Genomic DNA, 26,609 nt, shown 5'->3' with positions numbered 1-26,609 from the left:
ATATTTTAATATACACGTTTAATGTTATTAAACGATATATAATAAAATTTTTTTAATATAATTAAAATTTTTATTTATTGTGCTCGAAAATTTAATTTATTGATTGATTTATAATTTTCATATTTAAAAAAATAGTTGGAATCTTCATTCTCTTAATTCCAAAAAAATAATTGTTTACAAATTAGATAAATTTTATTAATTTTAATAATAAAAATATGTAAAATGAAAATAAAAAAAGTGTTTTTTTGTGTTTATATAGATAAAAATTACTACAATTCATAAAATCTCATTAATAGATGGGCATGGTGTCCTTCGCATCTCCTTGATAAATAAACTCAGGTAACTGTTTAATACTAATACAAATTATTCTAATAATTAAACAATAAGGTCTTAAAAATATACTTTGGACCGACATGCATGTCCTCAGTGGGAAATTTGTCAATTATTGTTGGTATTATCATAATCACGTTGCATCTGCCATTTAAACCGTCCCATCGAAATTGATGGACAACAAAAGAAAATGGCCAAACTCATCGGCTTGTGATATCCATTTTTTCTTCAACAGAAAAGATATATTTTTTTAATTCTTTCTTTGATTTTTTACTAACAATATTTAAGGGCTGGAGAGGAGATGGTTTTCGTCTTGAATTTGGCAACGCAACGGAGCCCTTTGGTTCATTGCTAGTTTTCACGTTGAATTGGAAAAAACTCTGCTTTTTTAACTGTCAAGCGTATCGCTTTTGAGTCATTTCACTACCTACACTGACGTACACCATTGGTATGTATTTGATATTTGGAAGCTTTTAAAGGAGTTTTTGCGAATGGGTCTTTGAGTATTTTGGTTTTCCTTAACTGGGTGGTGATTACTTTTTGGTATTGAGAATTGCGAGAGAGAGAGAGAGAGAGTTAAAAAGCGAAAAGAAAATGATGAGTGTTAAGCAGTTTTGGACAAAGAAGACGTTGGTTGGACTTGGGTTGGGGCAGTTTCTGTCTCTTCTGATCACTTCCACTGGCTTCTCTTCATCTGAACTCGCCAAAAAAGGTTTCTTTTTTTTTTGTTATTCTTTGTCTACACTTTTTTTGGTATTTTTCTTTTTTGTTTTGCCATTAATGGTCATATTGAAATGAACGCTTTAATGAAAAATTGGTAAAGGAGTGGCGAAAATATTTTATTCAATTAGTTTCATTTGATTTCTAGCTTTAACTCTTTATTTAATTTAATTGATTGCAGAGCTGTAATCTTCTATATGCGTTTCTTGTGATAATTGATTGCAAAGAATTGAGCTTTCTCTCAAAAAGACTTGTAGTTTGGAAAATTGTTGCCACCGCTTGTTCAAAATATTAGACTGTAAAAGGCTGAAATTTTTTGGTTGATTAACTATATTTCTCGGATTGTTTTCAATATTTACTTATGAGTTTTTTTCCTTGTTTTCACTCGTTGTCCATTAAAATTGAGATTCTGTCTTTTGATCACTGGTTCTTCTCTTGGTAAGGCTTGTTCTATGTTCCAGTAGATTTTCAAAGCTCAAAAGAAAAGTTAGAAAAAGAAAGAATAGTGCATTCATATGGTTTTTGAATTATGTAGCATCATTTGATTTTTCATTTTGAGATCATGTTCCATGTGTTTAGTGATCTCATGCCTTTGATAATTATTTTCTCTGTTTTATTGTATATCTTAGGAATCAATGCGCCAACATCTCAGTCGTTTCTAAATTATGTACTCTTGACTGTTGTGTATGGAAGTGTCATGCTTTACAGAAGGCAAGCACTTAAGGTATTTCTTTGCTTTGACATCTCTTCATCTCATACTTTGAGTGGATTTGGAATATGTGTAGGATTTGATTGCCCAGCCTCCTTTTCAAGGTAAATATTTTGTTATCAGGGATTATGGTTTGTGATGGTATATCATTGGGAGTAATGCACCCAAGCAATGCTTGTAGCCGTAGAGAGCATGTAAACAGAAACTTCTGTAAATTGGTTTTATTTTCATATTTGATGCCTTAAGTTTGACGGCTTTATTGGAATTTGTGCAGGCAAAATGGTATTATTATGTTGTTCTTGGATTGGTAGATGTAGAGGCCAATTATCTTGGTAAGTGCATCATGTTCTTCCGATGATCTTGGCTGATTTCATATTTAATGCAGCACATATTTTTCAGGTTTTTAATTATTTTTATTTTAGGCTACTTAAACTTATATTCTTGCTTAAAAAGTACTAAAAGACATGCAGGAAACTTTTGAGAAATTGCTGAGTTTGAGCTTATTCAATTGATACAGCACTCTTTAGCAGAAGCTTTCTTGCTTCTCTCCCTAGTTGGTTTTGCTTTGTAAAACCTTCTATAGTTAATCATGACAGAGACTCTTTTGATTCAACCAAGTTTGATTGCAGCTTCTATTCCCATATTTTATATTTTGTCAATCGGAGACAATTCCCATCAATATTCATTTTCATTCAGCTCTATGTCTCCTGGACTATAACCTCCCATGTGCTGGAGTATATTCTGGGAAGGTGATCAGAACTTTATTAATTCACCTTGATTAATAAACTAGAAATTTAGAAGGAACTATACATATTAAGGTAATGGATGAAAATTAAGCTGAGAATGAACGTTATTTCAGTAGCTTCATTGTGCCCATGGGGTATTTTTAAAAAGATTTAACTGTCTACATTTTATTTGCATTTATTTTTGCTATGAATGATTGAAAGAATGCGTAGCTAAACATGTGAAATCATGAGTTAGCATTTAAAAAAAAAATAAAAATTCAGTGCTTAAAATTGCTGCTGTTAAACTGGAGTTCAGTTCAGATTGCGAATAGTTTTCGTTCATGTACAACACAGTAACCTGAAATGTAATTTACTGATTCAGAATAGAAGCATATGACGTGTCTGCTCATTTGAAATGGTTGTCTTTTACCCTGTAGCCCTTTGTGTTGTCTGTATTTGTCAAGGAAAAATATCCATTTAGGTGTTTTTAGCATACATGTCACAAAATAGTTGTCTGAAAATCAATTTATCTTTACTGTTATTAATTGACTGTTCACTTCATGTGCAGTGGTGAAGGCCTATCAGTACACATCTATAACAAGTGTCATGCTGCTGGATTGTTGGTCTATCCCATCTGTCATGCTTCTTACCTTTCTTTTCTTGAAAACAAAGTACAGATTCAGAAAGATAGCTGGTGTGATTGTATGTGTTGCTGGGCTTGTCATGGTTGTTTTTTCTGATGTTCATGCAGGCGACCGATCAGGTAAAGTTTTGACATTTGCTGCATTTTTTGTGCATGGTCAATTCTTTTAATCTGCATGTTAGGGATGTAATTGTGGACCTGACCCTCCTATTGCTCCTTGTTTAATATTTTAACCTTTTGCTGATTTTTTTTAGTTATGAATTTTGTCTAATATTGAGGCACTGACATATGGCCAGCCTTTCCTGTATTTTTGTGGATTTTTTATTTTCACTTTAAACCACATGTTGTCACTATCGATTTTAGTTTTTTTTAAGGCATTAAGATGGGACAATACGGGGTGTATTCTGATCTAAGAACTGCTATTTTGGGTTCTAGGAGGCAGCAACCCTCGCAAAGGAGATTTATTCGTTATTGCTGGGGCAACTCTCTATGCCATCAGTAATGTCAGCGAGGTAATTAAGTTGCTTGTCAATCGTTCTTAGTATACTGGATATAGCCTGTCAAGAGCTTTGATCTCTCACTCTCCCTGCCAATAGTTGCCTGACATTTTCTTTTACCAATGAGGTTGAAGATGGATTTTCAAATGTGAAATAATTTTGTTTTATGGTTTGAAGAATGACCATTGTTTTGTAAATGAAGTTGCCTTAACGATCATTAAATAGTCTACTGGCTCTAACTTGTACAGGGCTCAAAGCATTGCATCAGTTTATCTTATGTTATTCTCTCCATGTGTGTGTGTGTATTGCAGTTGGTTATCTAGCATTCTCTGCCTCATTATTTGTTTTTATTTTTTATTTTTTTGCAGGAGTTTCTTGTGAAGAATGCTGATAGAGTTGAACTCATGTCATTTTTGGGTCTATTTGGTGCCATTATTAGTGCAATCCAAATGTATCCTTGATTTTTGAGTTTGATTGCTCTTAATATAATGATTCCTGACCATTATGGGTTTATATTTTGTTTTATGAAATTTACTGTCTATTTACTGTTTTCAAGGTTATGATTTCTCCTTAATATGCATTCCCATCTACATAATTTTAGACTAGTTATGACATCCTGTGATATTAATGCCTTTGAGATTTTGTTAAAGATATGAAAGCTCTACAATCCCAGTGATAGCTGGTTACATATTTCTTTACTGCATTTATTATTGTCAATCTGTAACCCTTAATGATGTCTATAGAAGCATAATTGAACGCAATGAACTCAAATCTATTCGCTGGACAGCTGGTGCTGTAAGTTCCTTCGAAACTTCCAATCTCCCCACCTTTTTCTCCCTGTGTGCAACCATAATGTTCTACAACTTTGCTTTAGAATATCTCATATGCATTTTGAATTCCCTGATACCTGATATAGGTTCCAATTTGCATGCTGGAATTGCTATCTGAATAAAAAAAGAGAAAAGAGAGATGCAACTGACCCCAGCTAAACCACAATAGTTAAAATAAGTTCATCTGACTACAAATGAGCAAAAAAAAAGTTCATTTGACTACAAGTTGTTGGCTTGATTAGGTCCAAACTAGTAAGAAGTCTTTGATTTTTTTTCTTGTGTCTGTTATGTCCTTTTTGCACCAGCAAATGGAACAATATAAACTGATTGCAATTTGATTAAAATCATCTAGGGAAACTTGTTTTTTTGCAATTCTTGATCCTACCTGAAAGAAAAGGCTAGAGAGCTTGATAGAAATAGTAAATGTGTTTTGGAGCCCTGGTGTATGAAGCAGAACCAGAAACTAATTGCCAAGGAGATCATGAAAAGCGAAATATGTGTTTTCATTTGAATGAATCAGAATCTGCCACTATTGATCTCTGTGGCATTTTCTGTTTAGAAGATGGTGAGGATAATTAAGCAAGAATGCAGGATCAAATAATGTGTTGTGAAGACTATATAACACTAGATATTTCAATTGATAAATTTATGGCATCCTGTATCATCTGATAGCAAAAGCTGTGTTCATTCTAACTGTTGTGCATGGGATGTTTGTAATTGATATATTGACACATATACACACTCTCCACATCTTATTTCTTAATAGGTACAACAATATCAGTAAACAGGTGGTTGTCCTATAATTTTTGTTGTGCATAGAAGCTCGAGTTTTTCTTAATGTACTTTAATCAGTCTTTTTGTTTTTTCAGGCATTTCCATTTTTTGGATTTTCGTTGGCTATGTTTCTGTTTTACTCATTTGTCCCGGTGTTACTTAAGGTATGAAGATGGCAATTTCAGATTTCATGTTTGATAATGTGTATCTTTTCATGCATGAGCATAAATATGCTCAACTAAGATGCGAAGAGCTAGAAACTGGAATGAGGACAGTTTGTAAACTGTGTTTGATTGAATTAGAGTCCATTAGTGTTTCTTTTCCTTATGTAAGAAAAGAAAAAAACAAAAAAAGGTAGCTTTTTGTTTATTTTTGTTCTTTAAAGTTTTAGCCCCTTGTCGACTTATTATTTTGGTTGCACCCTTTGCCTTTCAGTCATAGTCAATGCTTATCTTAAGTTTTCATTAGTTGAAACCACTCCAATTACTGTTTCTTCCTTTGGTATATTTTTTCTCCAGAGGTTTATAATTTGTATTGTTTTGTTATTTGGTATATAAAATTTATCTGACTGATTCAGATTAGGATATAAGTTTCATAAAGACATATTTTGGTGATATGAGTGCATAAAGACATAATGGTGATGTTTATGCGAATGCATGCATTCTCTTGTTATAGTTGTTAAATTCCACTCTTGCTGCATGAATCCATGATTTTAGGGTCCTAAAGTTTCTGAGCAATCCAACGAATATTTAGAATGTTTAAAAGTTGGACGGTATCCTTGATTCTGATTATCAAGTGGTAGAATGTTTATTATACTCTCTATTTTTTCAGGACGTAAAGGGTGCAAGGTATTTTTTTAGTCAGATTTTAGATTAATGAGATGAATTCTCCAGCACTGCTCTTACGTGAATCTAATATTTCTTGACAATTCCTTTGGATTTTGATTTTCTTTCTTGCAGATGAGTGGTTCCACAATGCTCAATCTCTCTCTGCTTACCTCAGACATGTGGGCTGTCTTAATCCGCATTTTTGCTTACCATGAGAAGGTTGGCAATCTAAATTATTATTATTTTTTATTTTTAAAATTGAGATTGAATTTTTAAGTTTAAATTTGATAGAATGGAACCAGTTTTCTGACAGCGGTCATTCTCTACAGGTTGATTGGATGTACTTTTTAGCATTTGTTGCCGTAGCTGTTGGGCTTATAATTTACTCTGGGTGAGTAATTTTGCAATTAAAATTCTCTATCTTCCAACTTTTGTAACAGACTAAAGGTGAATAGCTGTGGCTTTGCTCCTAACTTGCTCTTCAATTTTACTATGCTCACCAGTGAGCTTAGCTCCGTAAAGCTTGTGGATGGGAATTTGGTTCTGTTTTCTTGTATAATATGTTTTGAAATCATTGATCTCTCCATGTCTATGTCTAGTATGCTTTGTTGTCTACTTTTTGTAAATGGGCTCTTCCTTAGGAAGTTAGAAAAGCTGTTTTGGCATTTCACTGCATGAGAAAGTTGATGTATTTGTCTTGTATATTTCCGATTCCTCTTACCGTAGGGGTGACAAGGAAGAGGATCAACGCCGAGCTGACGTTGCTGATGAAGATGCTGAGAGAAGCAAACATTTTGATGAGGAGACTGGTTTCGACAACCTCAATCGAGGAACTATGGCTGGAAGCTCGAAAACAGGGGAGACTAGCAAGCATGATTGTACCACTAGCACCGGGGCCAGGGAAATCATTTCGAACAAAAATGTGGGAAAGATATACAAGGGAAGAAATCATGATATTACTGCTCCCTCGGAATAGAGAAACTATCTACTATAGGACATGTAAGAATGATCACGCTGATGACAAGGAAGCATCAATTTTGGACAGATTGTATTATCAAAAAGAAAAGAATGATGAATAGTTTGGGGGCCTTAGAGGAACTTGTAAATGAGTAAATGCTGTTTTCGTTTCATTTTATTGCTTTCACCCTTCTCATTCCTCTCACTTGGAGCACAAGCAATTGGTCAACAGCTACAATTCCAGAAGTTTCATGGTTTGAAAAACTCTGGGAGAGGCGTTTTCCTCATAGTTTTGAGGCAAAGGCAATCGTTGTTTAAACAATTGGAGGGAAAAGAGAGAAGAATAATTGTATTGCTACATCTGAGTAAATACCCTTTTGTTCAATGATAAAAGAGGACATATGCTTGAGGAAAGTTCTGAACTATGTAACATTTCTTTTAATTTTGATTCACTTTTTCATTTAAAAATTTCATTTTATCATGCTGGTTGCTGAGTGCAACTATAACAAAGAAAGAACTTATATCACGCGTAAGCCAAAATGCAGTTCTGTTGCCAGCTGCGCTCACCAGTTGCTGAGTTGATAAGCAAATTTGGTTAAGCACCATTCTAAATTTGAGTTACAAAGCTAGGTATCATGTCCCTCTCCCATTTTATTTATCTCATCTTGAATGACCACTAAAAGCAAAGGTTTTGGGGCAGGCATCAGCTTGAAACATGTACAAGATGCCACTGTTTTATTACTACATCAAGCTAACAGTCATCCTAGCAATCCATAAGCTTCAGATGAGACCTCAACAAATGTTATATTTTGTGTGCAACAGCTCTCCCTACCTCCAAGAAAAGTTTCCATTTCAGCTTCATGTAGTACCACTGCTCAGGTTGCAAACAGCTCGGCCATTGTTGTAGGCTATGTGGAATAATATAGTAATGCTCCTGGTCAATCTCATCTGGATAGCACTAAAAATCTTGAGGAACGAGTTCTTCTGTGCTTGATAGTGCCCATAACTGCATTGGAATCAGCTCTCACTGATTAGGTGGAAGGAATTTGGATAACCTAAGCTTGCTGCTCTTTTCAACCAAAGATGCAAAAATTCTGGTTAAAGAACATTCCAAGTCTTGAACAATCCTTAACTGGAGTCACTGGATAATTAGAAAGGAAAACTAAAAGGAGGCTGGGTCCCTAAATCCATCTCCATCAGTCCTAAATTTCTTTCGGTGAGACCGCGGGAACAGCAGTTTAAGGATCTGCTTTTCAGCTGCAGTTTCAGACATAGCCTGCAATTGAGGTATAGCCGTCAATTTGGTGCATGAAAAGTTCTATTTGAATGGCTCATGCATCACTAGAGACAAAAATGGTGAAACTAATACCGGCAATTTAAAAAAAATTTAGCAAATCCTTCCTATCACTTTCTTAAAGAAACTGCATAGTTTTTTATTTTTATTTTTGGTTAGTATTATAATCAGAATGGCTTTGCCCCTCGTTATAGGTGGAGAATTTGGCACTGATAAATAATAAGTAGCATTGGTTGAAGTGGGTGATCATTGATCCAAGCATTACCTGTACAATAGTTATCTCAGTCATCACCTAACTATGATGAAAATGCTACTTCTTTGAATGCACACTTGAAAATATTAATTGGCATTGGATACCACATAAAATGGAAAAAGCAGTAAATGCAAAGTGAACATGAGTAACTGTGCAGTTAAATGCGCTTTTACAGCTTAAAATGATGCAACCAAAAATGTGCAGGCAATCCATTAGTGTTGGTCACTAATCATTAAGGCATAAAGATAATAGCAAACTATGATGCACAAGCTATAATCCCAAACCATTTAACATTTGTTTTCTTAATTCTTACCAACTAACGGGTTAGACAATAGTATCATATCATATATCAGAAAATTAACCAACTGTTATGACATGGAAAAAGAGCACTTTCTTCTTTTCAATATCTTCAACTGTTTTATAAGTTACTTACCCGAACTTTGAATGGAAAACGATGAGTTCGAACTTCCACCCCAGAGAAAATTCTTACATCAATGCCGAGACTATCAACTCCAATCAAATTAGCTCCCTATATAGCAGAGAAAAGATCAGTGCTCTAAATTGCTGCTCAAGTAGATTATGAACATCAATGTGGCAAACATAAAGAATCTCAAGTCTTGAGAAGCATGCACATGAACCTGTAGGACACTTCCAAACAAGACAACCTACTCATAAACGACATACGAGTTCCTTATACTTTAAAAGTTTACATGTGCTGGAAGTTGAAAATGCTTTAGACACGAGATTTTTCACTAAAAATGCTAAATCAAGAAAAGCAGAGTTAGTTTATTTTCATCCAAACAGAAATATCGCATCTTGACTCCTCATGGTATAACCTGAAGGTATTATGACAGGGAAAATGATACCAATCAAGACTTTAGTACCTATGCTTCTCCACCACAGGCACAAGTATCTTGTTAATACACAGAAACAGCAATGGCTTCAAATTTTGACAGTGCAGAGTCAAGAAGCAGAAATGTGTTGACTATATTGAATTATATACATTTGTAGCCATAATCTAAATTCAGGTATTAGGTAAAAGACATGCTAATCACAGAAAAAGATAAATGCCTTCCAATTTATAGCAAATAAAAGATATGCAAAGAAATTCAAGACATGTTTATGATTAGGGGAAAAAAAAGGTCATACAAGATACTATTACCTCTATTTGGAGACCCTTCTTCTTGCACAGGGCTTTTAGAGCAACATTGCACCTGATTCCATTTTGACTAAAACGCTCTAAAATTGCTGAAGTAGAGTGTACAAGGACATCAGGCTCAGCATCTTGAAAATCTTGCAAGCTAATTAAAGACTGCAAATATACAAAGAAATGCAGAATTAAAATTTCAAGTTATAGCGTCTAGTAGAAAGAAACCACCATAGAAATGAAAAGAAAATTTGGTTAGGTTCTGAGTAAGCATCCATTTCAGGATTGCAGCATGCATATATGAGTACTAAATAAAGAAAACAAGATGATAATCTTTCTTCCATGATTCTTTTCATCAGAACTATATATGTCTGGTTCACGAACATAACGAGTCAAAACTTACAAATATAGTCCTGGAGAGAGAGTAAATTACATGCCTGCACACCATATATAGAGAATAATTCCATTCTCATTATCTCCATTCGATAGAGAGTCGAGTCACTTTTAGATCCACCATATTTGGAACTAGATCTGGAAGTTTCACCATCTAGACAGGTGCAAAATGAAAAAAATTAGGCCAACTTGCAAAATTGCACCAATATGTATTCGCATAGCCAAACACCTAATATTAGTGATCGCCAGCTTCAAAGATAGCTAGGGAGGTGTCAAAACAACTTGGAGAAATCCTGAATAAAGGATTTTCATTCCTGGTTGTATAAAATTTACAAAAGTCCACCATTAAGAGGTTTGAATCTTGGGATACTCATGCTGAGTTGAGCTCTGACAACAAATTTGATATTTGGTTGTAGAAAACATGTGTATATGCATGTGCTCACACCTACCTACAAACAAACATATTTTCTAGCCCAGCCCATCTGGTTTGATAATCCCTATAATTTCCAGTAATTTGACTCAGAGAAAGAGAGATCTGCTATGGTAACCGTAAATATGTAAAACCTTTCCAGTCTGAGGTGTAGCCATCATTATCTTCAAAATGGAATAGCCTTCTCAGATATGATTCTTCATCATAAAAGGCTGGTCTGAGGCAACCCACAATAGAAACACCATTTGATGGATGGTCCATTTTTCTGTCATGTTCCATATGAACAGCCTGCAAGAATGCACAGACTAAGTGTAACAGGGTTACCCATAAAAATGAAAAGGACAAGAAAAAAGGTAGGGTACATTCTACTCATCACTCATTAATGCTCTTCCATACAATGAAGACATTGACTTATCAAACTCATGAACCAATACATTGATCAACTATTTTCTTAGCAGCCTTTTGCAAGAGTTATAGGAAAGAAAGTCTGCAATATTATTGACTACAATTAAATCTTAGAATATAAATAGGCCAGTTGTTAATAGTGACATCATTCAGGAATAACCAGTTTAGGTGATCTTAATCAAGTTTTCAAATGAGAAGCCACTGTGGGCATCTTCAATTATGTAACAACTAGTAGTTATAAGAAAGTAGCTATTATAACCTTTGTCAAGCATTTGGCAAAATATATAGGATGAACCCAGGTGGCAGTAGCAGTATCTGGCATCCCCCAATCCACTGGAGCCTCAGACATTTCAGAATCCATAACCTATTTGATGTGAATGTGAATTGAATAGCCAAAGTAAAGAAAAAGAATATAAAAAATTCACTTCAAAAATCAAGAATCAGTTGTTTCTAACCTCAAAATAATCATCATCAAAAGGAATTTCATCATCGTTCCCAATGTCTGAAATATTGTATTCACCAACTACCCTATTATTCTCATGCATGGGGATGTCCATCCCAATCAGAGCATTCTGAAAGAAACGAAATCATAACCAAATTTAGACTGTGGAACTCATTGAATAGAAAAGAGGGATATAGTACACCTCTTTATGGCATGCAATACCAACTAATTAAAGTCAAGGTGAGAATATAGAACTGCATGCAAGACATAACTCCAATAATTTGATTGTTATCGTTTCCAATACGAACATCTCTTGTAGTAATATCTAAAATAGCATAATTGATCACCTTCTGTGGGATTCTTATGCAATATAGATATCAGAATGACCAGTAAAGTTTCTTATTTTCTCTAATCAGTAGACACTATATTTTAGCATGAGCTCTAAACTAGATGACAATGAAACATCCCATCACTAAGTGCAGAACAACATATAGAATGTTTACATTCTTTAACATTTCCAAAGCCTTGTTACAACATTTGCAATTTGTTAATGCTTTTTGTAATTTCTTAAGCCATTTATTCTTTGGTTACAGATTGATGAAACTTATGAAAACCCCTCAGCAGCTTTGGAACTTTTGATATCAAAATGGAAAAGCTAAACATCATTGTTGACGATACAGTCAGCCACCTATTTACTAGTAGAGTCATAACCACATATAAATTAGAATGAATCTGTGTATAATGTGTTTTGCCAGCTTAAAGAAAAAACATTCCATAAACAAAGAGTAAAATTTGATCAACTTAAGACAGATTCATTAGGTATAATATGAAAAACATTTGTCATTGAAAATATAGTTTTCATGAGCTTTTCATAAAATCACCCCTATTATTTTATTTTTCCAAATATACACCAACTGTTAAGCTAGTGATTTCTGAATATTAAATCAATGACACCCAGGTTTGCACAAAATATACAGTGGTATCAAACTTAATTTAAGCTACAACATGTAAATTAAAAAAACAACATTTTGAGAACAATCATATCCTCACCACAAGGTTACTTGCTCCACGATCTTGTAAGATGTTCTCGTCATCAAAAATTTCAAAAAAGATATCTGAATTAAAAATAAAAATGGTAACACATAAATTAGGTTAAGATTATTACATAACACACTCCAAAAATATTGAAAGAAGAGAATCGATGGTATAAGATGGGAGAAATGGGAGAGAAGCGTGGAGAGAAGAGAACAGCAAGAAACCAAGAGAAGTGGAGGAAAAAAATAGAAACAAGAAGGAAGAAGGAAGGAGAAAAAGAATGGATGAAGAGGAGAGACTTCAGTATTCAATATTCCAAAAGAAGAATAAATTATGCAGACCAGAATGTATATAGAGACAAACCATAAAACCTTAAATGGAAATAGAAAATAAAACACACACACACACACACATATATATATAGTTTATTAATAAAAGTTGGAAATTCATAAATATAATGAGAAAATAAAGCCCAAAGGTGGTCCTCCATCAACTTACCTCCATAATCATCAATGACATAATGAAATTCAGCCCAAGAAATTTGTTCATGAGGTTCAGAATGCACTGTGCCAGGAAAGACTAGCAAAGCTGTGCTGTTAGCCTAAGACAAGCAAAACTGGAAACGTATAACCATGAATTCTTATTGCAGGGGAAAACTAGTTATGTTTATGTTATGGGATAACAAACACACAGTTGCTTTCAACATATTCAACTCATTTCAAACAATCCAGACTCTGAATTCTTTTGCCAGTTCAGTAATTCAAAGATTTTAAAAGATGCACCTCAACGGTTGTCCTTGCTACTTCAGCTGCTGATAGTTTAGTTTCCCGCATCCTTTTCAAAACTTTCAGTTCTTCAAGAGGATGATAACCTTGGTTACTTGCATAACTAGATGAGTCAGGAACAGAATCAGAATAATCTGCAGCAACTGAAACTTTTGAAAGGCAATGATCATGTCCTGCAGACCACCAATGAAATTGTGTTGATCCGAAAAATGGACTCCTGCATCTGAAACTGAAATGAAAAATTGCTTCTTAACCACGGATCTAAAAGAAAAACTAAGTTTCATATGAAAAAGTTGCAAAAATATCCAAAACAGCTAAGAAGACAGGATGATAAAATGTAGTCTGATTTGTATACAAATAATCAAATTATTTGTGCAAAAGTTAAAAAAAGACCTAGAAAGCACTAGAGTCAATTGTTGATGGATGCTAGATAGGACCATGCTTCACATGTTTCCCATTTTTTTTTTTTTTGACACTTAATGTACCCATGGTCATCTCCCAAACAATCCACACTACATTCATTCCATATAAATGTCCTATATTAACTAAACCTTATAATATTACACAACCAGACATGAGTAAGTTAACATATTTGGGTGTAGAATTGCCTTGAACTCAAACAACATTGAAGTAGAGGCAATTGAACGATAGAGCATGTTTTTCCCCTTGACCAAAAACAAACAAGAACTTCCAGCAACAATGGAAGTGTTACGGTGTTACCCGCAACATTATCATTGCATTAGCCAAGCTAATACAAAAACCCATAGTTTAACAAATTAAAGGATCCACAAGACATATTTTAACAATATTATTGCTTTCCTATTCAGGTGGGCAAAGAAATAGTTGCTGGTCACCAATTTGTACAATAAGCTAAAAAGAATGATATTCACAACACAGACTTGAATCTCACCTGACAATACTACAACAATACCAAAAACTCCCAGGATAAACAATCATAACACAACAAATGCAGTTAGCTAAAATATCAAATATTATGTAACTTATGCCTCTAAATCAACAATCAAGATGCATGTTCAATAAAATCTAAGCTTTCAAAAATATATGGCTTGCCAAAGAAATGGACAAATACTGCTATCAAAATCATAAACAAATCAATAAAGAAAACCAGAACCATTTTACACAATTGAGAAATGGTTTTCTCTTTCCCATATAACCTTAAACAAATAACTATTTTTGCACCTCACGCCGGACAGGTCACTAGATCTGCAGCCATCAAATGTAGTTTTGACCCAACTGCTGTTAACCCCATGTAATGGTGAGTAATAAACCCCTTCCACTTGACATAAATGACACTGGGAAGGACCTGATAGCACCGTGCAATAAGAAAGGGGTTACAAAAAAATGTCATGAAAATGCAAGTGCAAACATCATACTTAGCCACCCTAAATAGAATAGTAAAATGTAGAAACAAATATTCACCAAATGTGCATTCCTTAGAATTTTATGTAAATCCGGTACAAAGGAAAAAAATAAGAACTAAACCTCCTATTAGACGTAAAAACCATATGCACCCTCCCTAACAGAGGAAATCAACTATAGAACCCAAAACCAGGCACCAATTACTTTGTGAAAGGTTCACTGCTTGATGAAATGAAATTTATACTGTTTTAACTATTTGACAAGGCCAATGGCTCTACTAATCCCATTTCATAAATTTATAAAAAATATAACAAAAAAATTCCTAGCAACCAAATAAATGAAAATCAACTAAATCCAGAATATGAGCTTACCCAATTGCATGTCAGTATTGTAATGATAGCCATGAAAAGGATATCTGAATCTCATAAAATTTTCCAAGTGAGGGTTTTCAACGTTATTTTCTTCATTCAACAGTTAAAAAATACTTTCCCTCTTAAACACACATAAAATTTGACATTACTGGAATACCCAATTTCAAGTTTTTCTTATCATCTAAAAATTATGGGAATAAACAAGAGAAAAAACGTTAAGGGAAATATCAGTAGTAAAAAGTAGTAGTTATACTCTTTTGCTTCCTCAACAGCAAACAAGCAGGAAACTAATTATCAACTAAAACAACTTAACTATAAAAAAAGAAGGGAAAAGTATTTGCCTTAAAACACGGAAATCGAAATGGGTACTTAATCAATTAACAAAAAAAATCTTTATCCCGCTTTTTCGATTGCTGTTATTAATCAATTTAAACATAAAAAACATATAATCGTGAAAGATGCTAGTTGAGTGTGATTACCGACGGAGAAGGAAGAAGCAGCAGCGATCGCCATGAAAGGAGAGAAAGAGAGAGTAATCGGGAAGGGTTCAGAGGAGACAATGAGAATATGATTGGTCCATCAAAATCTGCTGTTAGAAACTCTGTTCAGAGCAGAACAGAGCAGAGCAGAGCTTATAAATCATGAAATCAAATAAGACAGCAGTTTCACACGTGTCTGTCTGTCACTTTGTAATCTTAGGAGAATAGATGGAGTGGAGGACATAACTGACATTTTCACTTTTAGACTAGATATGTCTGTAACGTTCAAGGATAGGGCTGTAAGTTTATTAAGCAAAATCGAAATTTAGAACAAAAATTTAAAGTTAAATCAAAGAAAAATTAGAGTTAATTAAATAATTTAAATTTGAAAATAGAAAGAAAAATTAGAGCTTATAAATCATGATTTTTTATATTTTTATTTTCGCCTTGTTCTCTTTTAATTTCTTTTTAATAAAATACTCATTACATAGAATTAAAATATTAATATGATATTTTGCGTTAATTTTCCTTTTCCTATTTTTCTTTTACAATTTCTTCTTCTTTTCAAAATATTAAAAATATATTTAGTATTAATAATTTTATCATTAAAATATTAATATAATTTTTTATTTTTATTTTTTAGAATTAAGGAAAAGGAAATGATAATTATAAACCAGGAGGAACAGTAGACAATTCAATTCATTTAGCGTAATGGTTTTTAAACTAGTTTCAATATTCCCTAAGTATAATAAACAGTGGCCTATCAAAATGAGTAAATTATGAAGCCCATTGTTGCTGCTTTGATTGACAACTAAACCAACGGTTATGGGATAAGTTTCCCTGCAGATTAGATTTTGTAAGAATTTTAAAATATTGAAAGGATGCCAAAGAAACGTTAATTACTACCACTAGTGTCATATTTATTATATACGACAACATAGCCAAGCAAGTAGAATGACGACCGCACAGACAAATAATGCATCCAATTTAACAATAATAATAATAATAATAAAAAAAAAAGACTCATTGCAGAAATGCTACTAACAAGTAAATATGAGCGTTGACCTTGATTCTTTCCATCCTCCCAAGAACCTCCCTCTCAAATCTCTCCCAAATTCCCAAATCCGGAAGCACCCTTCTTGGCTTTTAATCTCTTTTGCGTTGAAACCTTTCTCTTAACCTCCAAATCAGGGGCAGACACAAAAAGAAAGGAGAGATGAGTGAGTCTGAAAATTTTGGACATGAGCATCCCCTGGTGTTGAATGAAGGGCAGAGCACGCCCAGTGAAGAAGCTTACTGCTCAAGGTGTGAGGAGGAGGTGACACTGTCAGCTCCAAGTTTTAGCTGTGTGGAGTGTGGGTTTTACCTCCATAAGAGATGTGCTGAGGCACCCCTGGAGATCAATCACCCTTTTCATCCCAAGCATCCTCTCCTCCTCCTGCAAAGTTCACCTTATGCTCCGGGGTTAGACTGCATTTGTGATTTTTGTGATGAGATATGTGAGGCTTCCATTTATCATTGCTCTTGCGGATTAGACTTTCATATCGCGTGTGCTTTATTTACATATAATATTGCTCAACAAAATGTTGAAGAGCTTCAACATGTTGCTCTTGAAGAGCCATTGATTTCCACCGAAAACGATGGTGAAAAACTTGAAAGTTTTCATTGTTTCGGGTGTTGGAAACCGTTGCTAAGTTCTACCTACTTTTCTCTTGATTGTGGATTCCATCTCCATAAAAAATGTGCTGAATTACCTCTCAAAATCAATCATATGTGTCACCGCAAACATCCTCTTGTTCTACAATTTAATAGTCTACGGCTTTCTTGCAACATATGCGAAGAAACCCGACGAAGAGGATTTGTTTATTGTTGTTTGCCTTGCAAGGTTGCTGTTCACATTGAGTGTGTATCAACCGCACCCCCACCCATCATTGAAGATAAAAGTCATCAACACCCATTCACCCTGTTTTGGATACAATTCCCTTTCATTTGTAGTGCATGTGGTACTGAAGGAAATTGTGCTGCCTACATGTGTAGCACATGCAGCATTATAGTTCATAAAAAATGCATTTCATTACCACGCATTATCAAACACAAGTGGCATCACCATCGCATTTTTCACAAATATTTCCTTCATGAAGACAATTTTGAGAGTTGGGATTGCATAATTTGTCATGAAGACGTCAATGCAGCGCACGGCTGTTACTTTTGTTCAGATTGCAAAATTACTGCCCATGTGAATTGTGCAACAAAGGAAAAAAATTGGTATTATGAAGTCTCACCAGAAAATCAAGATGAGGAATCTACGAATAGTTTGGCACTTTTGCCTGGTGAATCTATCGACTCCATCACTTGTGTTATTGAGAGGAATGATGCTGGAGAAGCCACAAAAATAAAACATTTCAAGCATATGCATGAGTTGATGTTAAGTGAGAAAATTGCGGAGTATGATAAATATTGTGAGGCGTGCATGTTACCTATCTCAGCTTCCTTTTACTATTGTTTAGAATGTGATTTCTTTCTTCATAAAGCCTGTGCTGAATTACCTAAGATGATGAAGCATGTTTGGTTTCATTATTGCCAGCAAAGTTCCTTCATCCTCATTTCTGACTGCATTTTTAGATGTGAATCATGTCGTTACCTATCCAATGGCTTTGCCTATAGATGTAACGAATGTGGCGATCGTGTATGCCTTCGATGTATGTCTCTAACTCCTGATACTCTAACATGTCAAGGACATAAACACCCCCTCCTTCTTTATGTCGAGTATGAAGGGAAGTGTTGTGGTTGTGGTGATGACATGGATGAAGGATACTGTTGTAAGGGTTGCAATTTTGCTTTATGTGTGACATGTGTTGCTCTACCAACTACAACTCGACACAAATGCGATGAACATGTTTTTGTACTCACTTATAAAGATGATAATGATTATTCAGAATGTCATTATTGTGACATTTGTGAGGAGAGAAGAAATTCAAATTATTGGTTTTATCATTGTGCAACTTGTGATACTTCTGCTCATAAGGATTGTGTTCTTGAAGACTATCGATATATCAAACTCGGGAGTACCTACAAAGAAGGAGATCATCCACATCCTCTCATCTTTGTGAAGAAGATTTATTACTACCCTCAATGCATTGAATGTGGTGAGCCTTGTAAAGAATTGGCTCTTGAATGTGCTACTCTTGGATGTAACTATATTGTCCATTGGAAATGTACAGAACCAATTGATCTATGAGAGTAATTCTCTTCTTGAGAAAAGGCAGGACAGAAGTGTTATTGGTCAAGATACTTGAAAACTTCCACTTAATTTGCAAGGAAACCCAGGCAGAGTATGGTCCATACTTTGTTACTTGTCATGCTTGTTATTTTTGTAATTATAACTTATTTTTCAATTATAAGTTTAAATGTAATGTAGGCATCTGAACTTAGAATGTGTGAGGTTTGGATTGCTTTTGTTTATTTAGTCTAGAAATTCCCTTTAATTTGACAGTGTGATTGTAATGACAATAAAGTTGGTACATGTTGTATTGTTTAAATGTATCACTTGTTGACTTTGTATGAAATTATTTCATCTCATTCTTCCATTAACTCTTTTTGTTGCTAATTTTTTTTATTTCAACCATAAAATTTGAACTTGGAAAGTGAAGATTAAAGTTTTATTTTACTTCATTACATGTAAAAGTTTTCAAGTCAAATTTGAAAATTTTTATCATAATTTCATAAATAAGTTTTTTTTTTTGAAGAAAAATAAGTTTCAATTTTAACTATTCTTAAATGATAAAACAGAAAAATAAAAATAAAGAAGTGATAGTTTAAACTTATGAAAGGGTTTAATCTAACTCTATTATATTGATAAAATTACATAAAACTCTAATCATAGATGTAAATACAAAACATATGATTATTTAGGCATGTTATTTTTTTTTCTAGGAAAGTAAAATTTGGGTCTCAAATTTTTTTTTCTAATTAAACTAGTTTTTGTACCAATATGTGGCAAATTACACTCCCATTCCGTTTAGTGTTCAATGCAAGCAACTGAATATGCTTCCAAAAACATTCTTGCTCCTGCCATTCATGCACTCAAATTGTTATAAATCCTTACTGTACTTGGTTAATACCTGAAAATAAAAGTGCTTTTGCTGCACTCAGACACAAATTTACTTTCAAATTGAAAATTTCGCACGACTTTTTAAAATATTTTGCTTTCAATTTTTTTTTTGGTAATGATTATAATCTCACGCTTCTCAGTCTCTTCTCAAGATTCAAACTTAAAACCTCTAAAAGGACATCCAAGTTTTAATCGTTGAGGTGTTTCAGCTCAGCCTCATTAAGGTAAGCAGTTTTCATATCGCGGCATTATGTTTGATAAATTGTCTCAGAGGAATTAACTATTTTTCCTTTTTGGTCTTTTTCTCTTGTTTATTTACTTTACCAAGCAGTTTATGCAGAATTTACCAAAAATCTTAATCTGGGTATTTGTCTTTGTCACTGTAGATGTTGCTAAGGCTGTTTTATTGGTGAACTTGGGAGCATCTTATTATTGATTTATAATCATTTTTCTATTTAAATAAGGACATGGGTTAGTGGTTTTTGTGTGGAAAAGCTAAAGTTTCTAGCTTTTCATGTTTGTTGAGGAGGGGATTTAATTACCAGCAGAATTTCAGTCTAGTTTATGTTAAGTTGAAATGGGTTAAAGATAAAGCCTTAGATGCCGTTATTGCTGCTGAAAGAGATTTAAGAGCAGCCTGCAATCTTGTTTCCATCATTTCCTCTGCTTCCAATTGCCGTCTCCCCATTTACCATCTTACCTGGTATCGTGGTCAACTCGGTCTGCCCCATGATCTTAAGCTATCCACATTTATGAGGAGATACCCTACTACTTTTCATGAGTCTTATGTGTTTGACAGCAGTGGCACTCGTGTTCCTTGCTTTGAGTTGACCGCCGAAGCCTTAAATCTTTACCATGAAGAAGTTGGTGTTATCCAGGAGAGTGTGATTGATTTGCTTGACAGGCTCTGCAAATTGCTGATGCTTACCAAGGATAGGACCCTTCCCTTACAAACTATCGACCAGCTGAAATGGGATATGGGATTGCCTTATAATTACAGCAAAACCTTCATTCCATGTTACCCTGATTTATTTTCTTTTGTTCACGTTGCTGACGATCGCTTTGGTTTGAAACTTTTATCATGGGATGATACACTTGCTGTCTCCCAATTAGAGAAGAATGCTTTTCTGCAAATGGAGGAAGATTTGAAAAATAACTGTTTAGCATTTCCAATAGGATTTACAAGGGGTTTTGGATTGAAGAGGAAATGCACGGAGTGGTTAAGAGAATGGCAGAAACTACCTTATACGTCACCTTATGTTGATGCCTCTCACTTGGATCCACGTACTGATGTGTCAGAGAAGAGAATTGTGGGCGTGTTTCATGAGCTTCTTCACCTTACCATACAGAAGAAAACTGAATGGCAAAATGTGAGTAATCTACACAAACCATTGTCACTGCCTCAGAAGTTTACTAAGGTGTTTGAGCGCCATCCTGGCATCTTTTATATTTCCAAGATGTGTGATACACAAACTGTTGTTCTTAGGGAAGCCTATGATTGTCAACAACTTATTCAGAGACATCCACTTGTTGATATTAGAGAAAGATTTGCAAGCATGATGAGAAAAGGATTTATGGATAGAAGCAGGGGCTTATACAAGAAAACTGCCAATGTAGGTCTTGAGGACCCATCAAAGATTGTTCTTGGTGATAAAGCGGGTGAAAGTGGTCTTGATTCTGAAGTGGAGTCAGATTGTGATTTATTTTCCGAATATGATTCTGATGACTCAATTAATTGCCCTTCCTGAATTTCTTTTAAAGAAATGTTTAGACTGGGGTGTTGAGAAGGTATATGCTGCAAACAGGTTGTCAACTTTTCCATTCACTTGGTAAATGAGATTGTCAATGATCACAGTGCACCTGTCACTAGAGATCATGTATATTTAATAGACATATAATTTACACCCTTGTAGCTAGATTGGGTTCTGCACTCCTGGTAGGGAGTTTCGGGGATATTATCTGATTCTTTTACTGGATTGTACATTTCTTTTTTGGTACACAAATGCCCATGATTTGGCTGGAATAGCAGCTTTTGAGAAATTTTGAATATTTAGCTGCTCTCAGAAACAGGAATCTGTCCTCATCTATGCTGCATCTGTTGTAGAGGCTTGGTCAGTGATGGCTCATAGTAGTACAAAAGCCTAAAGCAACCATGGTCGTTGGTGGTAAGACGAATGTGGAGATAGGATGCGCCTCTTTACTAAGAAACAAGGTATGTTCAGGACTTCTGCGTAAAATTTGACTCTTTAAATAGCTATATTTTTGGTTAGAGTCCAGCCAGTAGGAAACAATTTTCTTGATTGACTCGCAAAAGGACATTTTGCAGCATATGGTCATATTCCCATAATTTATTGATGATTCTTATATATGACTGACCTTTAAATTCTATAATAATTTCCGGTTACAGTTGATGTTTATATGGGTTTCATTTGTGGGAAAATGTGTGCAGGAGTACCATTTGCATCTCTTGAAGGAAAAAAAAGAAAAGATTGTATTCCAGCCAATCTAAAATGTGATTGTTAAAAATTTTGACTGGTGTGATGCTTATTTGAAGTGGAGTTGTTTATCCTTTGTAAGTTACTTGAGTTTTCCATGTTCTTCCTAGTCTGGTACCTGCTTAAGCTTGGAGGCCCTCTGTCACAAACGGAACATACTGCCTTTTTTTTTTAATATTTTATTGCACAAATTGGAAAAAGAAATCCAAAAAGCATGTTGTACTACAGTGTAGGGCAAGATTAGGTAGTTGGCATGTTTAATGTATTACTTTCACTGTTGAGAGTTAATTGAGGGGGTGCTGCCAACTTTGGAAGAAAGGAGTAATATGTTCCAAAAAGATGACCTCTCACATGTATGACATGGAACTTCGATCCTTTTCTTTGGTACAAAGTTTCGCTGATTTAAATGGATTGTTATTAGTATCATTTGTCCCTCTACTAAATTTTTTTGTCATAAAAGAATACCTATATTCAATTGCTCAAACTTGTCCTCTTAACTCTGTTACTATTTAACCATAGCCCAACATGTAGCAATATTGTGATTTTGTCACTGGAAACTGCAATAGCCAAATGGTTCAACTGACCAACACGACACAAAAGCAACAATTTTGGAAAAAGAAAACGTAATGAGCCTAAAGAAACCAGTAACCAACCAAGGCTAGCAGCAGTTTTTCAACTTTGGTGGCAGATAACTTTTCATGAAACCTATGATATAAGCTTCTTCAAGAAGGCAACGAATTCCCCCACCAGCTTCTTCCTCCTTCAATTTCCTTAATTAGGAAGACACAAAATATATAAGAATTCTTCCCTTGAGCCTGACTATATAATAGTGCTTTATTATATTTCTTGATTTTTTGAATTTAAATTAATAATGTTTTTTTTATTTGTTTTGGTTATTATAAAAGTATTCATTATATTATGTTCTTCCTAAGACCAAATCTTTTAGTTCATATAAAATAAATTATACACATCAAGGTCCATCAATATTGTAATAAATTAATAATTAATAATTTAAATTAATAATGTTTTTATTTATTTATTTATATTGTATTCTACATACATGTTTCATTAGATATATTGGAAGGATTTTAAATTTAGACAACTTCATTGCTGCCAGAGCCTAGAATTGTTATACCATTGACCTCAGTAGCTTGCATTGTATCCTAAGGGATGCTCTAACTTTAAACTTACAAAGTAAAAGTTTCAAACTTGAATAGAGCATGCAATCCTCATACTCGCTTTTTACTTTTATATGCCGTTATATTTTGCTATGCCTGCCATCAAAGCATCTACCTTGTTTCTTGGTTTAGTTAGGTCTCTGCCTTTGTGGGATTCTTTCTTCTTTTTTCCATTTTGAATGTGTCGGCACGCAAGGAATAAGGTATTAGCATTAGAAATACTACACTCTCTTTATTTTATAAGCATTGGCCCTATTACATCTTTCTTTGTTATAGCCAAAGTTCCCCTTTCCTTTTGGAACCTATTGTGGTATAGGTGCGAATCGGAAAGAGAGATGAGTGAGTCTGAAAATTTTGGGCACCAACATCCACTGGTGTTTATTGAAAAGCAGAGCAATCAAAGTGAAGAAGCTTACTGCTCAACGTGTGGGGAGGAGGTGTCACTGTCAGCTCCAAGTTTTAGCTGTGTGGAGTGTGGGTTTCACCTCCATAAGAATGTGCTGAGGCATCCTCAGAGATGAATCACCCTTTTCATCGCAACCATCCGCTTCTCCTCCTGCAAAAGTCACCTTATGCTCAAGGAGTACGCTGCATTTGCGATTTTTGTAATAAGACATGTAAGGCCTTCGTTTATCATTGCTCTTGTGGATTAGACTTTCATATCACATGTGCTTTATTTACATATAACATTGCTCGAAAAATTTTTGAAGAGCTTCAACATGTTTGCTCTTGAAGATCCATTGATTTCCACCGGAAATGATGGTGAAGAACTTGAAAGTTTTCAGTGTTTCGGGTGTTGGAAACCGTTGCTAAGTTCTACATACTTTTCTCTTGATTGTGGATTCCATCTCCATAAAAAATGTGTTGAATTACCTGTCAAAATCAATCATATGTGTCACCGCAAACATCCTCTTGTGCTACAATTCAATAGTGATAGGTTTTCTTGCAACATATGCCAAGAAACCCAACAAGGAGGATTTGTTTATTATTGTTTTCCTTGCAAAGTTGCTTTTCACATTGAGTGTATGTCACCCCTGCCCATCGTTGAAGATAAAAGTCATCAACACCCATTCACCTTGTTTTGGAGACAAGCTCCTTTCATTTGTAATGCATGTGGCACTGAAGGAAATTATGTTGCCTACATATGTACTACATGCAATATTATAGTGCATAAAAAATGCATTTCATTGCCACGCATCATCAAAAGCAGGTGGCATCACCATCACATTTTTCACACATATTTCCTTCATGATGAAGATTTTAAGAATGGGGATTGCACAATTTGTCACGATGAGGTCAATGCAGAGCACGGCAATTACTATTGTTTAGATTGCAAAATTATTGCCCATGTGAATTGCGTGACAAAAGTTGAAAGCTGGTATTATATAGTTTCACCCGAAAATGAAGACGAGAAATCTAGGATAGTTTGGCACTTTTGCCTGGTGAATCCATTGACTCCATCACTTGTGTTATTGAGAAGAATGATGCTGGAGAAGCCACAAAAAGAAAACATTTCAAGCATATGCATGAGTTGATGTTAAGTGAGAAAATTGCAGAGTATGATAAGTATTGCGAGGGGTGCATGTTACCTATCTTAGCTTCCTTTTACTACTGTTTAGAATGTGATTTCTTTCTTCATAATGCCTGTGCTGAATTACCTAAGATGAAGCATGTTTGGTTTCATGATTGCCAGCAAAGTGTCCTCATCCTCACTTCAGACTACATTTTTAGATGTTGCTTATGTCAGCACATATCGAATGGCTTTGCTTATAAATGTAATGAATGTGACGATCGTGCATGCCTTCGATGTGTAACTCTTAACTCCTGATACTCTAACATGTCAAGGACATAAACACCCCCTCCTTTTTTATATCGAGTATGAAGGGAAGTGTTGTGCTTGTGGTGGTGATATAAGAGCAGCATACGGTTGTAAGGATTGCAATTTTGCTTTGCATCTTTCATGTGTTGCAATACCAACTATCGCTTGACACAAATTTGACGAACAAGTTCTTGCACTCACTTACAGTGATGATAATGATTATTTAGAATATCATTATTGTGACGTTTGTAAAAAAGGAATAGATCTAAATTATTGGTTTTATCATTGTGCAACTTGTGAAACTTCTGCTCATAGGAGTTGTGTTCTTGGACACTATCCATATATCAAACTTGGGAGTATCTACAAAGAAGGAGATCATCCTCACCCTCTCATCTTCGTGAAGAAGATTTATTACTACCCTAAGTGCATTGAATGTGGTAAGCCTTGTCAAGATTTGGCTCTCGAATGTGTTACTTCTGGATGCAACTATATTGTTCACTGGAGATGTATAGCACCAAATAATTTATGATGGTAATTTCACATCTCGAGAAAAATTTAGATGGAGGTATTATTGAGCAAAATACTTGAAAACTTCCACTTCATTTGCAGGAAAGCATAAGCAGAGTATGGTCCATACTTTGTTACTTGTAATGCTTGTTATTTTTGTAATTGTAACTTATTTTTCAATTATAAGTTTAAATGTAATGTAGGCATCTGCACTTAGAATGTGTGAGGCTTGGATTGCTTTTGATTATTCACTCTAGAAATTCCCTTTAATTTGACAGTGTGGTTGTAATGACAACAAAGTTGGTATATGTTGTGTGGTTTAAATGTATCACTTGTTGACTTTTTATGAAATTATGATTACAGCAAAACCTTCATTGCACATTACCCTGATTTATTTTCTTTTGTTCACCTTGCTGATGATTGCATTGGTTTGGAACTTTTATCATGGAATGATACACTTGCTGTCTCCCAATTAGAGAAGAATGCTTTTCTGCAAATGGAGGAAGATTTGAAAAATAACTGTTTAGCCTTTCCAATAGGATTTACAAGGGGTTTTGGATTGAAGAGGAAATGCGTGGAGTGGTTAAAAGAATGGCAGAAACCACCTTATACTTCACTTTATGCTGATGCCTCTCACTTGGATCCACGTACTGATGTGTCAGAGAAGAGAATCGTGGGCGTGTTTCATGAACTTCTTCACCTTACGATAGAGAAAAAAACTGAACGCCAAAATGTGAGTAATCTACTCAAACCATTGTCACTGCCGCAGAAGTTTACCAAGGTGTTTGAGCGCCATCCTGGCATCTTTTATATTTCCAAGATGTGTGATACACAAACTGTTGTTCTTAGGGAAGCCTATGATTGTCAACGACTTATTCACAGACATCCCCTTGTTGATATTAGAGAAAGATTTGCAAGCATGATGAGAAAAGGATTTATGGATAGGAGCAGGGGCTTATACAAGAAAACTGCCAATGTAGGTCTTGAGGTCCCATCAAAGATTGTTCTTGGGCTTATATAAGAATTCTTCCCTTGAGCCTGACTATATAATAGTGCTTTATTATATTTCTTGA

The 26,609-nt window shown here is 34.6% G+C and overlaps 4 protein-coding genes and 2 pseudogenes across 7 annotated transcripts; 5 read left to right on the top strand and 1 right to left on the bottom strand.

Annotated features, from left to right (window-relative positions):
• Positions 1–506: 506 nt before the first annotated feature.
• On the top strand, positions 507–7,426 carry LOC18602530 (solute carrier family 35 protein (DUF914)). Its single transcript, XM_018119437.2, has 11 exons — positions 507–1,042; positions 1,680–1,774; positions 2,034–2,091; positions 3,053–3,247; positions 3,563–3,639; positions 3,993–4,075; positions 4,368–4,419; positions 5,324–5,392; positions 6,188–6,274; positions 6,385–6,446; positions 6,782–7,426. The coding sequence occupies exons 1-11, from the start codon at positions 925–927 to the stop codon at positions 7,029–7,031; spliced, it is 1,146 nt and encodes a 381-aa protein (XP_017974926.1). The 5' UTR covers positions 507–924; the 3' UTR covers positions 7,032–7,426.
• A 198-nt stretch (positions 7,427–7,624) lies between these two features.
• On the bottom strand, positions 7,625–15,631 carry LOC18602529 (Pentatricopeptide repeat (PPR) superfamily protein). Of its 3 annotated transcripts, XM_007033969.3 has the most exons (13): positions 15,427–15,631; positions 14,397–14,520; positions 13,194–13,425; positions 12,910–13,012; positions 12,427–12,491; positions 11,390–11,506; positions 11,194–11,298; positions 10,664–10,817; positions 10,144–10,253; positions 9,722–9,871; positions 8,993–9,088; positions 8,146–8,288; positions 7,625–8,018 (listed from the first exon to the last, which is right to left on the bottom strand). In XM_007033969.3, the coding sequence occupies exons 1-12, from the start codon at positions 15,458–15,460 to the stop codon at positions 8,175–8,177; spliced, it is 1,404 nt and encodes a 467-aa protein (XP_007034031.2). In that variant the 5' UTR covers positions 15,461–15,631; the 3' UTR covers positions 7,625–8,018; positions 8,146–8,174. The 3 variants fall into 3 exon arrangements, with proteins under 3 accessions (XP_007034031.2, XP_017974925.1, XP_088661294.1); XM_018119436.2 differs by having other exon boundaries at positions 7,625–8,288; XM_088805168.1 differs by lacking the exon at positions 14,397–14,520 and having other exon boundaries at positions 7,625–8,288; positions 15,427–15,627.
• An 828-nt stretch (positions 15,632–16,459) lies between these two features.
• On the top strand, positions 16,460–18,969 carry LOC18602527 (uncharacterized). The gene has a single exon (XM_018120444.2). The coding sequence runs from the start codon at positions 16,643–16,645 to the stop codon at positions 18,662–18,664; it is 2,022 nt and encodes a 673-aa protein (XP_017975933.1). The 5' UTR covers positions 16,460–16,642; the 3' UTR covers positions 18,665–18,969.
• A 1,035-nt stretch (positions 18,970–20,004) lies between these two features.
• On the top strand, positions 20,005–22,423 carry LOC108661817 (protein WHAT'S THIS FACTOR 9, mitochondrial-like; annotated as a pseudogene). The gene is made up of 3 exons (XR_016025866.1): positions 20,005–21,342; positions 21,642–21,749; positions 21,987–22,423. The product of XR_016025866.1 is annotated as a protein WHAT'S THIS FACTOR 9, mitochondrial-like (transcript).
• Positions 22,424–23,327: 904 nt separating this feature from the next.
• LOC148763331 (uncharacterized) lies at positions 23,328–25,904 on the top strand (annotated as a pseudogene).
• On the top strand, positions 25,889–26,557 carry LOC108661621 (protein WHAT'S THIS FACTOR 9, mitochondrial-like; the record flags this gene model as incomplete). Its single annotated transcript, XM_018119083.2, has 1 exon — positions 25,889–26,557. A coding segment is annotated over one exon (669 nt), but the record flags the coding sequence as incomplete, so codon positions are not given.
• Between the last annotated feature and the right edge of the window lie 52 nt (positions 26,558–26,609).

The sequence above is a fragment of the Theobroma cacao genome, chromosome 4 (assembly GCF_053813885.1).
Source record: "Theobroma cacao isolate CCN51 chromosome 4, ASM5381388v1, whole genome shotgun sequence".
Taxonomy (NCBI): Eukaryota; Viridiplantae; Streptophyta; class Magnoliopsida; order Malvales; family Malvaceae; genus Theobroma; species Theobroma cacao.
Note: the sequence above shows the minus strand (reverse complement) of the source record. Positions and strands in the feature narration are given on the sequence as shown.

Coding starts and splice junctions, on each gene's coding strand:
- LOC18602530 (XM_018119437.2), top strand. CDS start 925: ATGATGAGTGTTAAGCAGTTTTGGACAAAGAAGACGTTGGTTGGACTT. Junction 1,775..2,033: donor ACAGAAGGCAAGCACTTAAG/GTATTTCTTTGC, acceptor GAATTTGTGCAG/GCAAAATGGTATTATTATGT. Junction 4,420..5,323: donor TTCGCTGGACAGCTGGTGCT/GTAAGTTCCTTC, acceptor TTGTTTTTTCAG/GCATTTCCATTTTTTGGATT.
- LOC18602529 (XM_018119436.2), bottom strand. CDS start 15,460: ATGGCGATCGCTGCTGCTTCTTCCTTCTCCGTCG. Junction 11,507..12,426: donor GTGGAGCAAGTAACCTTGTG/GTGAGGATATGA, acceptor CGTTTCTTTCAG/AATGCTCTGATTGGGATGGA. Junction 8,289..8,992: donor GTTTTCCATTCAAAGTTCGG/GTAAGTAACTTA, acceptor CCTCAATTGCAG/GCTATGTCTGAAACTGCAGC.
- LOC18602527 (XM_018120444.2), top strand. CDS start 16,643: ATGAGTGAGTCTGAAAATTTTGGACATGAGCATCCCCTGGTGTTGAAT.